Below are 12,680 nucleotides of genomic sequence, written 5' to 3'. Positions count from 1 at the left end.
GATGTAATTTCATCCAACAGAAGTTCTCTTGTGATTACATGTAACTCAGTGTCTCAGTTTTGATGATGTCTCCACCAAGGGTATATATGATGTGTTTTTACAGTACAGCTTTGTATCCCTGACAAAATAAATGTTCTAGTACATGAGAGGGGTAGCGGAGGCTTTGCATATGGAATGTAACTTTGGCCCAATTGTGTACTTAACTGAACACACAAAAAATCTCTTACTTTCACCGGTTCACAAAAGTGCAGATGGCACAGCGCTTACAAAAGCACGAGGGCTCAAACTAATAAACTAAAGCAGAGAAAGTATTTCTAGCCAATTATCGCTGAAATCTTTTCTGGAAAACTACACTTTGTCCTTCAGAATAAGGACACGGCTAGCACAAATATGCAATAACAAGCCTTCTTGTCACATAAGTTTAAAAGCATTCTGATCAGATCAAAGACTTAGTAATTTCATAAATCCTGTCCTGGCTTAGGCTCAAAATTCAAGACCATAGTTAAATTGAAACATAATAAATTATTATGATAGTTATTATGAGTGTTTTTAGCTGACTTAATTGCAGTTTTCAGCCTATAAATTAGTGTGTTCAAAAAGTTTCAAGAGTGGGCCTAAATAGAATGTTAAATACTTTTTAAAATGTTTTTATTACATTATTATTTCATATTACATTTTTGGAGTGTCGCACCACAATTTTTCTGCATGTTTCTGAACGATGTTATTATTTTGGTGCGCAAACATTTCTACGGAATTATAATCTATTTATTAATAAGTCAATAAAGATTCATAATAAATGATTATGACAAACTACTTTGTATGGTTTACAAAAATTTATTCTTGTAATCATGCTTTTTTTATTCATTACTACATCACATTTTTTAGTAGTTTAAGAAAAACAGAGAAAGCTATTGTCAACAAGGTCTCATATGTTGCATGAGTGGGCCAACGGGCCAAAACACATTAAGACTGATCTTGGCCTGGGAGGATAACAGCAGTAATTACACAGATGTGAATGTAAGACTGATATCAGAGAGGATAACTGGGGGAGTGCCTGCGTGTGTGTGTGTGTGTGTGCGTGTGTGTGTGTGTGTGTGTGTCACTAAATAAGCTCTGAAAACGGTTTCTCGTCAACATAGAGCTTTCATTTCCTCCCATTATCATGCTCACCCCCCAGAGAGGGCACACATCTGACCTCTGCACTCAACCTCCTGTCCTTCAAACAATTTTCCAACCTGAGATGATAATGGCACTTTCACATTCAAACATCACGCAACACAATGAATGTTGGCTATCGAGTACTTTTTGATTCAGCTCCAATCCCCATGGAACAAATCAAAGAACCATCTCTTTTTTGGAAACAATTTCAAAGTGGTCTCCAACTGTGCTTATCACATTGCAACAACCAGACTTGTGCATACGGTCTAGAAAACTTGGCAGTTGCAGGCAAGACAACATTTTACATTTGTATCATCATTATATGAAGTTTTATGTAACAAAGTTCGGGAGGAGCACGTTCAGGTAATCAACCAATCAGCACAAGAGGAAGCCGGTATACATATAGTCTTCCCTCACCTCTGTCCCATGACAGTTTCACAGCATCCCTCCACCACCCCATCACCTCACTCTTGGCTGGTTTTCTATCCCAGTCAAGGGGGGTGTGGGGGGGGGGGCAAGGGTACTCTGGGTTCGGGCCAAATGCCGAGCTCTGAGCCCTCTCTCGGATAGCATGCCAAATACGCATACATTTCTACATCTGATTTCATGTACGTGTGAACTCGTGAATGTTTATAGAGAGAGCACAATCATGTTTGACAAAACTGAGGTTGGGGGAAGGGTTGTGACTAAGGCCACTTTGACCATCTATTGTCCAGAATCTGTAAAGCTCTGAAAAAGGTCCTATTACCCAAATGTCCACTGAATGGCCGATTAGCATGTCTTGTTCTAACACTGACCTTTCAGCCTTATTACCATCAGCCATCCTAGTGATCCCTGCTAACTAGTGAACTTTAAACAACATTTTCAAAAGACGTTTAAGCAATTCCCATCACAATACAAAAGCAACTTCAATTAGAATGAAGCACCCATCCATCCAACCATCCACCCTTGCCCTCTGTATGGTTGTGAAATAGCATTTACTTGAGCAATAGAAATTCTAATCATGTCAAATCTAAAGGCTTGTCTTTAACCAAGTGCCTGGGGAGGGTTTTGAGTGTATAGCCGTTATGTGTGTGTGAAAATCACATGAAAAATGTATCACATGCTTTAAAACCAAAACACTGTTCTCCAGAACATCACACATGTGTAGTTGTGTCACCATTCCTGTTATTTAATGACGAATGGAAATCAGCAGCTGTTAGCTGTGAACCTATAGATTTAGGGATGGGGCCGATCCGATCCAGTATCGGTATCGGGACCGATACCAGCGTAATTCACGTATCGGATTTTCCCGATCCAACCTGCGGAGATATCCGATATCCTTGAGTCATGTCTGCGCTTTAACGTTGTCTGCTGAAATGACTCCAAAAATGATTCCCGCCGCCTAGTCTGCTAGCTGGCTGCAAACTGCGGAATGGATTTCCTGAACGGAGGCGCGGCTCAATGAGACACAGAGTTATGAGACACGCCACCGCTCAGGAAATCCATTCCGCAGTTTGCGGCCGCTGTGTGGAAATTCTTCACACTGGAAACACCGCAGAGCAAGACAGCAAAATGCAATGTTTGCAAAGCCGTAATTCAGAGCTCGTTGAAGCTCCCTCGCGTCGTACAACACAACGAATGCAATCAAACATTTAAAAAAGCACCACGTTACTGTGCGTTCACACCAAACGCGAATAGCGCGTCAAATTCGCGTCTGCCGCGTCTAGTTGGACGCTTGAATATTTTGAATCCATTCGCGCGCCCAGAGCGAAATTGACGCTCGTAAAAAGCAAAAGTTTGAAGCGAAATTGACGCGCGTCTGAGGCGAAATCCGCTTGTCTGTTTGCACATGGCTGATGTTGATCGAGCATTCATCGAGAGAGTTACAGCATCGGAGCGAGGATCACCCTTTAGATAGTGTGTGTGTGTGTAAGATGTTTACACTTGCACTTTTCTTATATTTCAAGACTCAAGTATTTGACATTTTGGGAATGTAATAAATATTGACATGACCTACAGTTGCATATTTGTTTTCAGAATGGGATTTTTCCTGTTAACAGGATTTACTGTTTTTTTGACTTCATTTTCTGACCTTATACTTACCATACATGCATAAATATGTAGGCCTACATATCATACTTGCCTGTTGAGAGGAGTTTATTTCAGCATCATATAAAATAAACAATAATGATAATAATAATATTAAAGCAAACACAGCTCTGGTATCGGAATAGTATCGGTATCGGCCGATATCCAAATTCAGGTATCGGGATCGGATCGGAAGTGAAAAAATGTGGATCGGTGCATCCCTATATAGATTATATCAATGCTGTACTATAATAGATTACAAGTTAAAATCAGACTACAGAAGCAACTATAGTGTATAACAGCACTGGGATGTTTCACTGCTTTTATCATACCGATACTGGCATTTTTCAAAAGCCAAAGGACTGTTTGAAAGAGAGACTGAGGCTGAATTTACCTTCTAAGCAAGAAAAAAAAAGCACATGGATTCTAATATTCTCAGATCTGTTTCAGGCCTCATTCATAATGTGGAAGTAAATCTGATATGAATCATATACGTTCATTTGCGTCTGCCATGCAAGCAGACAGATCGGATTTTCCCATCAATGCGAGTCGTATGCCATAGAAAAAGCGACTCTGTGACACCAACCGTGATCACATGCAACAAGGGCTCTTCTCTTTTTTTTCTCCACCTTAAGAGACCAATGTTATGCTGACCTTTAAAGATGGAGCAGCAGAAAGCAAAAGCTTGTATTATCATTTAGTCTGAATCCTTTCCTTTTCAGGTCAGTACGTCTGGGTTGTTTCACCAAGTATAGTGTAATGTAGATATCGGATATGGGTCACTTTTAAAATAAGATGTAAGCTGGTTGTCAAAAAAAATCCAATATAATCAACAAATCGGAATTGGGCATCAATACCTGCAGTGTAAATGCGGACTGAGAGTCTGAATGCATTTACAATCTCATGAAAAATATTTTAAAAATTGACATGAATTTGTACAATGTGATTTAAGGTAAGATTTTTAGAGAAAAAAAACATAAGCGTCTAAACCTAACCCGTCAGTGGCATGAGCAGATCGTACGAAAATGTATGAATGATATTGTACAAATTCATACAAACTAGCCACTAATTTAAAAAAAAGAAGAGTTACAATTGCCATGAAAGTGTGTAGCCGTTTCTCGTACACCTGCGTAATTCGCTGCTTAACTACCATAATATGATGCATCATTGGAGGAATTAGTTAGACACAACTATTCCCAAAACCGTACTAGTAAATATGATGCACTTCTGTTCTTTAAACCATAACTGTCGTTAATGGCTGCAGTTCCAACCACACGACTTTGCAAAGCTTTTTGCGAATGTTCACACAGAATCGTTGAACTATGTTGCTAATAACAGAACTTGCAATGTTGGCTGACAATGCTTTTGGGAAAGGCACCCCGGAGAGCAAGGAAATGTAAAGCACGGAGGGCACCTGGAGTGGAGTGATATAAACTGGTGATGGGTAATCTGTCACTTCACTCATATGCTGTTCCAAACTGGCTTTCAGTCTGTGCATTGCTCAGGGGACACACAAGACTAAAAGAAATAAATGAAAATATAAATGAAAGCATATACAACCTTTCTTGTGTTATGACAGAAAATGTCATAGCCTGCATTGATTACAGTAAAAAAAAAAATGTTATTGTACTAAATAAATGTTGGATTAGGTCAAATCCAAACAGTTTTTCATAATTGTTCTTCACTAATTGGAGAAGCTTGCACACCATCCTCTCAAATAATCTGAAGCAAAGTTTCACTCTTATTCATTCATCAGAATATGACCTTGCCACATACAGAACAAACTTCCCTGACACTTAACATGGCAACCACAGTTCCCGGAAAAATACCATAATTACTACAATGATCGCCAATTAAACTGAAGCAACTTAATTTGCCATCATTGCCATCTAAAAAATACATTCATTAAAATACCAGATGACATAAATATATTGAAGTAGTCTACACTGTTTAAACTTTAAACGGCACCCATATTAGTTTATTTTACTTTAACTGTAGCAAGCATGGCATTCTGACGAAAACTCTTTACCATGGTGAAGTGTTGTAGTTGTTGAGGTTTCAGACAGTGTTCTGGTTAACCTTTACACATAAAACGGAAAAGTAGCCTCCTTTTTTTCTCCCAAAACCCACATTGGTTTATTTAAGTGGTTGGTGTGGGTTTTGGATGATTAATAACCCCGCCGAGAAGTTTCTTTGACCCGGACTCACCTGAGACACGAGCGGGATGAGTGTTTGCTCCACCGAGCGAGTTTGGATTTCCAGCCCGCAATCAAAGTTCCCACCGCCGCACGGAGACGAAGCCATTCCCGCCGATCCGACCCCCACGAGTGCTCACGACAACACTGAGTTTTGGAGTCTCTCAATGCCGCAAGCGTTTGTTTGGTTTAGTTTAAAAGCAGCGTGTGCTCTGCACTGTAATCCACGCGCACTCGCTTCTGAGTGTCGGACTGCTCATGTAGGGTACATGCAATATAGCAAACTACAAGCACAGGACTGACTGACTGACTGCTGCAGGCAACCGCTGGCGAGTGCGAGTCTCCGAGAGCGACACAGACCCAGAGAGAGAGAGAGAGAGAGAGAGAGAGCGAGGGTGTGTGTGTGTGTGTGTGTGTGTGTGTGTGTGTGTGTGTGTGTGTGTGTGTGTGTGTGTGTGCGCGCGCGATCACAAGCAGACTGTCAGGCAGCACAATATGAGGGACAGTCTTTATCTCACCCAACTATTTATTCTACTTTCTGTTCATTATTGTTTTTGCCTTTTTCACTCACATTTCATCTTCCTGTTTTAGTTATTCATGCAGCTTTTAGTCAATATCTCAGTTCACTTTAATCATAAAGTGTAGGCTACTCAAAAGTGGACGGAACGATTTTTAGTACAGTGTTTCCCAACCTTTGTCTTACATAACAGTCAGCCCCCACCAGTAAGGCTTTAACTCAAATAATATTAAAATAACAAAATTATAATATTTAAATTATTACAATTAACAAATCTTAAAAACAAATCTCTCCTTAAAAGTAACTAATGAATTAACCACAAATAATAATGACTGTACCTTAATCTTACAACCTCATAGTTATATTTTAATAACTCTTTAAAATTATATTTTTATCAAATATATATGAAAAAATATTATTTCAATTTATTCCGTTTCTCGTTGAACAAAATACAATTAAAATATTTCCAAAAACATATATGGAATTTGCCTGAAATAGACCAAAAAACTGAAGACACATCTTGTATTGGCATTTCCAATTTGTTGTCCAATAAAATCTAATGACATCCACACAACATGACAACATTTGTAAAAAATTTGGTCAGCACTACATTCATTGCACACAAAAGCTGCAAAAGCTTTAGTAGGCCTAATATAAATGTACAGTTATTTGTTGCACCAATACAGCATAATAAACTGAAATCACTGAGAGCAGTTTAAATTGAAGGGTTTCACTGCCTTGCAAAAGTTTTTTGTAACACAATGAACGTGCTGCAACTGTTGCGATCTGAATTATTATTCCCAAGGTGCATAATGTATTTCCACCATCTCACACCAGCTCATTCCCGTGCGTTTCTGTGGTGCTGCTGAAGTAACAATAGTCCATTTATTAAATGCTAATTGAAGTTACTAATCTCATCACAAATGCAGACCGTGCCCCAAATGTCTCAGCCTGTGATTTTCTCAGTCCCTTTAGAATGAAATGAGGCGATTCAGTGTTTCTCAACTGTTTGCAATAGGCTGTAAAACTCATCTGCCGACATATTTCTAAAAGGTTGGGATGGACATCATGTTTTAAGCACTCTTATTCACAAAGGCTGTGAAAGCCTAGAGGTGTTCAGGTTAGAAAGCGATTCCCCCTGAGACTGATCTTCTCAGGAGATTAACTGTAAATTTATTTCAGGTATATTTGGGATGGTTCACCCAGAAACGAGAATTCTGTTATCATGACCTTCTTTCTCATGTGAAACACAAAAGAAGATTTGAAGAATATTTTGACTGTTTTTGTCCATACAATGAAAGACGTTGTGGTCCAGTGTTGTTTTGGACCCCATTGACTTTCACTGTATGGACAAAAAAAACTTTTCACTATATCTTCTTTTGAACTCCATCTTTAAATAATGTATGCCTCAGTCCATGAATGTTCCTGAAATGTGTGATTTGAGCTGTGTGTGTCATCGTCTTGCATAAGTAACAGCTTTGTTTAAGTGTAAGGCAGTAATTCAAGCTTCCAGGGATGTGTGTGTTTCCTCTGAGTCATGAGTATCAGGTGACATGAGAACACTTCCTCAAACCAGTGCAGCTCGAGCAGTGGCCAAATAAACTCTACTACTGAACCACACAGGGACTGTGGGCCTCAAATGTGGTTTGTCCTTATCCAGCTCAAGAACAGAGGTCCACCACGGTGCAACCTCTTGGCTTGAAAGCTGACAACAATGTCAACATTTTCTTCAGTGCTTAAAAGTAAAATGTGATCTGATCAGCTTTTCTTCAGGATTGCATATTACTGCAATGCACTGCATGGTATCTGATAAAAGACTGAAAATGTGTTACAGTGAAATTGGATACATTATTCAGCAATTTGTATTCTCTCTCTCTCAGAATTTCATGGTTATTGGAAGGGTTATATTTCTCTACTTAAATGTGCACTATGAATTTTGCATTATAAAAAAAGAGACGCAAGCAAAACTTCAAAAGGCTTATTCCCCCCAAAAGTGTAAACCAACCAAATGTTTGACCAACCAAAAGCAGATCGAAAGAGTGTTTGAGAAACCTGTCAGAAAACATTACACAGAAATTAAACTCAATTATATTCTATAGGTATGTATTTACCATTAAATTTGTATAAAAAGAAACAGATGAAGATTCGTTGAATTTAATAAAAAAAAATTATCGTTAGTGGTTGCACATAATTGTTTTTAGCTACATTTAAACAAATGCATTAAGTTGAACTAAAATTGATTACATTTACATTTTACATTTATTCATTTAGCTGACGCTTTTATCCAAAGCGACTTACAATTGCTATATATGTCAGAGGTCGCACGCCTCTGGAGCAACTAGGGGTTAAGTGTCTTGCCCAGGGACACATTGGTGTCTCACAGTGGATTCGAACCCGGGTCTCTCACACCAAAGGCATGTGTCTTATCCATTGCGCCACCACCACCACCCCTTTGCGCCACCACCACCACCCCTTTGCGCCACCACCACCACCACCCCTTTGCGCCACCACCACCCCTTTAAGTTCAACTTAATGCATTTGTTTAAATGTAGCTAAAATCAATTGTGTGCAACCACTTACGATAATTTTTCTAATTAAATTCAACAAATATTTTTTTTGTGATATGTACATCTGAGTGAAACGAATTATCAAAAAAACTAAATATTCTCCCCAAAAGTGTAAACTAACCAAATGTTTGACCAACCAAAGGCAGATCGAAAGTGTTTGAGAAACCTGTCAGAAAACATTACTTTTTAAAAAATGTGTTACACAGAAATTAAACTCAATTATATTCTATAGGTATGTATTTACCATTAAATTTGTATAAAAAATAGAAACAGATATTTTCTCACTGAAAAAAATGATTCGTTGAATTGAATCCATTTTTTTATCATAAGTGGTTGCACACAATTGTTTTTAGCTGCATTTAAACAAATGCATTGAGTTGAACTAAAATTTATTAAAGGGATACTCCACTTTTTTTGGAAATAGGCTCATTTTACAACTCCCCCAGAGTTAAACAGATGAGTCTTACCGTTTTCGAATCCATTCAGCCGAACTCCGGGTCTGGCGGTACCACTTTTAGCATAGCTTAGCATAGATCATTGAATCGGCCAGGACCATTAGCATCTCTCTCAAAAAAATGACAAAAAAAGAGTTTCGATATTTTTCCTATTTAAAACTTGACTCTTCTGTAGTTACATCGTGTACTAAGACCGACAGAAAATGAAAAGTTGCGATTTTCTAGGCAAATATGGCTAGGAACTATAGGCCTACTCTCATTCCTGCGTAATAATAAAGAAACTTTGCTGCCATACCATGGGTCCAGCAGGCGTAATGATATGATGCAGCGCCTGAAAAGAGTCCGGTAACTTTCAACGTGACCGGGACTAAGTTTGTCTAACCTATTAGACCTATTTTCAGGCGCTGCATCATATCATTACGCCTGCTGGACCCATGGTATGGCAGCAAAGTTTCTTGATTATTACGCAGGAATGAGAGTAGGCCTATAGTTCCTAGCCATATCAGCCTAGAAAATCGCAACTTTACATTTTCTGTCGGTCTTAGTACACGATGTAACTACAGAAGTCAAGTTTTAAATAGGAAAAATATCGAAACTCTTTGGTCATTTTTTTGAGAGAGATGCTAATGGTCCTGGCCGATTCAATGATCTATGCTAAGCTATGCTAAAAGTGGTACCGCCAGACCCGGAGATCGGCTGAATGGATTCGAAAACGGTAAAACTCAACTGTTTAACTCTGGGGGAGTTGAAAAAGAGTTGTCCAAAAAAAGTGGAGTATCCCTTTAAGCTCAACTTAATGCATTTGTTTAAATGTAGCTAAAATCAATTGTGTGCAACCACTTACGATAAAAAAACGTATTAAGTTCAACGAATATTTTTTTTTGTGATGTACATCTGAGTGAAACGAATTATCAAAAAAACAAAATAAATCTGTTGTTGAAATAATTGGAGAATCCAGCATACTTTACATCAGGGAGAAGTTTGACGTTTCACTGGATGATTGAATTTTCATATTTTCATTAAAAATTACGAGGTCAATACAAATAAAAAATGAAACATATTCATGGATGAATCGATAACAAAAAAGATCAACAAAATGCATTTAGAAAATATGGTGAATTTCCATTTCATTCAGACTTTAAAATCTTTCCCCAGACGTTTGCTCATTGCTGAACCTATTGTACTTGAGCATGCATGTTTAGTAGAACACTTCCTTCACTCTTTTTAGAAATCCTGACAGCATTTTCTCCCTCCAGAGCTCCCTGTGTTGCTCAGTGCCACAAGACGAGGCAATGTACAGAATGTAGACATCATAAATGAAGGGACTTAGGACAGAGAAAGGAAAGTGCAATGTGAGCACATTCATCACCCTGGAAACATGGATCTGCATTCTAGCAGAGTGTCAGATCCAAAGTGAATCTCTAAGCCCTTCTTTACGCCTTAGTCAAACTGATTACAATACCTGTCATTTGTGGGTCATTGCTGGCAGACAATCTGATATTCAAAAACTTAAGTGAATGTAAACTGCTTATACTGCAGTAAAGAAAATCCACCATGATGAAGTGTTTTGACTAATGTTGGTTAATACAAATGTCTTAAGGCCTTCTCAGTCTGGAAGATGAGTGGCTCGCCTTGGCAGTGTCAGCATAAACCCTTAAGTTTATTTAACCCTCAGGCATCAGAAAGAACCTTGCCGCTGTAAGCTCTTTTTTTGTTTTACATTTCTAATGGGACATAATCAGGGGTGGACTTAACCAATAAGCGAGGTAAGCGGCTGCTTAGGGCCCCAGGGAATCAGGGGGCCATCTGATTTGGCTAAACATATTTGGCGAGCGCTCAAGTGCGTATTTGTGTTTGCGCTCTGGAGAACGTCAAAGGTTTCTATTTACAAAGTGTTTTTTGCAGCGTTGATCACTGTAGCCAATCACATACATATCTGTTGATTTCTTGAACGCAGTGGCCAATCAGAGGTGTTTAAAGGACAAGTTCGGTATTTTACACTTAAAGCCCTGTTTACAGATCGTATCTGATGGTTGTCTATGTGCACTGGAAGATTCCGTCCTAAAAACACATTAAACTTTCGTTTACAAAGACGTGAAACTCACCGAGTGGTCAGGGGTGTTCACTGATATCTTCACTCAAAAATCGCTGAAAAAGATGCATTCCAACAGGTTTTATCGTAGTTTTTGTCCAACTCCATTGACTTAATAGGACGTGCTGTGAGACCGCAGCACCTTTATGGTATTACTCCGCCGCTTCTTCTTCTGCTTCTTCTGTGTATTCAATGAAATGCCCGTGGTTTGCTTGCAATTGGCGAAGGTGCATTATCGCCACCAACTGGGCTGGAGTGTCTATTATTCAAGCTCTCAACGGAAGAATCACGGGTGTGACGCGTTTGGCAAAATAGGTCCACAAAAGCGAAATAAACCTAAAATTCTCGGGACAGGAGCATGTGTCCAAATTTTAATCTTAACCGTTCTATTTCATCAGATACGATCTGTAAACAGGGCTTTAAGTGTAAAATACCGAACTTGTCCTTTAAGTTAGTCAGAATCCACTCACCACTCAAAACGCTGACATTTTTGTTCAGGGCTGAGTTCTGAACGCTTGTGAATCCTCTCATTATAATAAACCAACCGTAGACACAATGTAAATAAGAGATTCATTGTGCAGTGTAGAAAGCTTCATTGATTATAATAGAACTTTGTGGGTTTGCGTGGGTTTCCTCTGAGTGCTCCAGTTTCCACCACAATCCAAAACAAAAACAAAATATGCAGTAATAGGTGAATTGGAATGTGTGTGTGTGTGTGTGTGTGTGTGTGTGTGTGTGTGTGTGTATGCTTGTACATGTTTTTCTTTCCCGGTGGGGACTTCAACCTGAATGCACACAGACTCATGGGGACTCGTGTCACCGTGGGGACCTAAATTGAGGTCCCCATGAGGAAACAAGCTAATAAATCATTCAGAATTAGTTTTTTTGAAAATGTAAAAATGCAGAAAGTTTTGTGTGATGGGTAGGTTTAAGGATAGGGTTAGTGTAAGGGGATAGAATATACAGTTTTTACAGTATAAAAACCATTACGTCTATGGAGAGTCCCCACAAAGATAATAAACCAGACATGTCTGTGTGTGTGTGTGTGTGTGTGTGTGTGTGTGTGTGTGTGTGTGTGTGTGTGTGTGTGTGTGTGTGTGCGCACGCGCGCTGGAGGGACTGTGTATGTATTTCCATGTGTGTATGGAATTTGACCTCACATATTTGCTCACCCATCTATGCGGGCTATAAAGATAATTACACTACTGTCTTTGTAGCAGGAGAAATCATGAGGTTTTGTTACAAATTAAGAAAACATATATGAAAGTGTGAGGGACAGGTAAATGATATGCTTTAAGCATAAGACAAAAGATGCTGTATGATCATTTTAAATCCAGAATGTTCGGGAACGCAAGGAACGTTTCTAGCATTCCGTAAAAATGCTTCACACCAGGTTGCGCAAGCTTGTAACCAATGTAAAGTATTTCAATTACAGCCAGAAGAAAGATGATCTGAAGATAATGAATGATTTATCTGAATGAACTGAAGATAACCTTTTGACCCCCAGAGGTCAAATTGATGTCAGACATTTACATTCAGAATCATAATTAACAAGAACAACCAACATACCTATATATTAAAATGTATTACATTAATTCATATTAATTATACTGATAATATAATAAT

At 38.7% G+C, this 12,680-nt stretch overlaps 1 protein-coding gene across 2 annotated transcripts in view; it reads right to left on the bottom strand.

Annotated features, from left to right (window-relative positions):
• Positions 1-5,783, bottom strand: part of ctnnal1 (catenin (cadherin-associated protein), alpha-like 1) — a 72,368-nt gene extending 66,585 nt beyond the window's left edge. The window contains exon 1 of one of the 2 annotated variants that reach the window (XM_082187061.1): positions 5,437-5,783. In XM_082187061.1, the coding sequence (XP_082043187.1) occupies positions 5,437-5,532 (96 nt within the window). In that variant the 5' untranslated portion in view covers positions 5,533-5,783. The remainder of the gene's footprint in view (positions 1-5,436) is intronic. The other variant, XM_082187060.1, reaches the window with a different exon arrangement.
• Between the last annotated feature and the right edge of the window lie 6,897 nt (positions 5,784-12,680).

Source organism: Leuciscus leuciscus (assembly GCF_965113295.1).
Source record: "Leuciscus leuciscus genome assembly, chromosome: 12".
In the NCBI taxonomy this organism is placed as follows: Eukaryota; Metazoa; Chordata; class Actinopteri; order Cypriniformes; family Leuciscidae; genus Leuciscus; species Leuciscus leuciscus.
The sequence above is the reverse complement of the archived record's forward strand: the minus strand, read 5'-3'. Positions and strand labels throughout refer to the sequence as shown.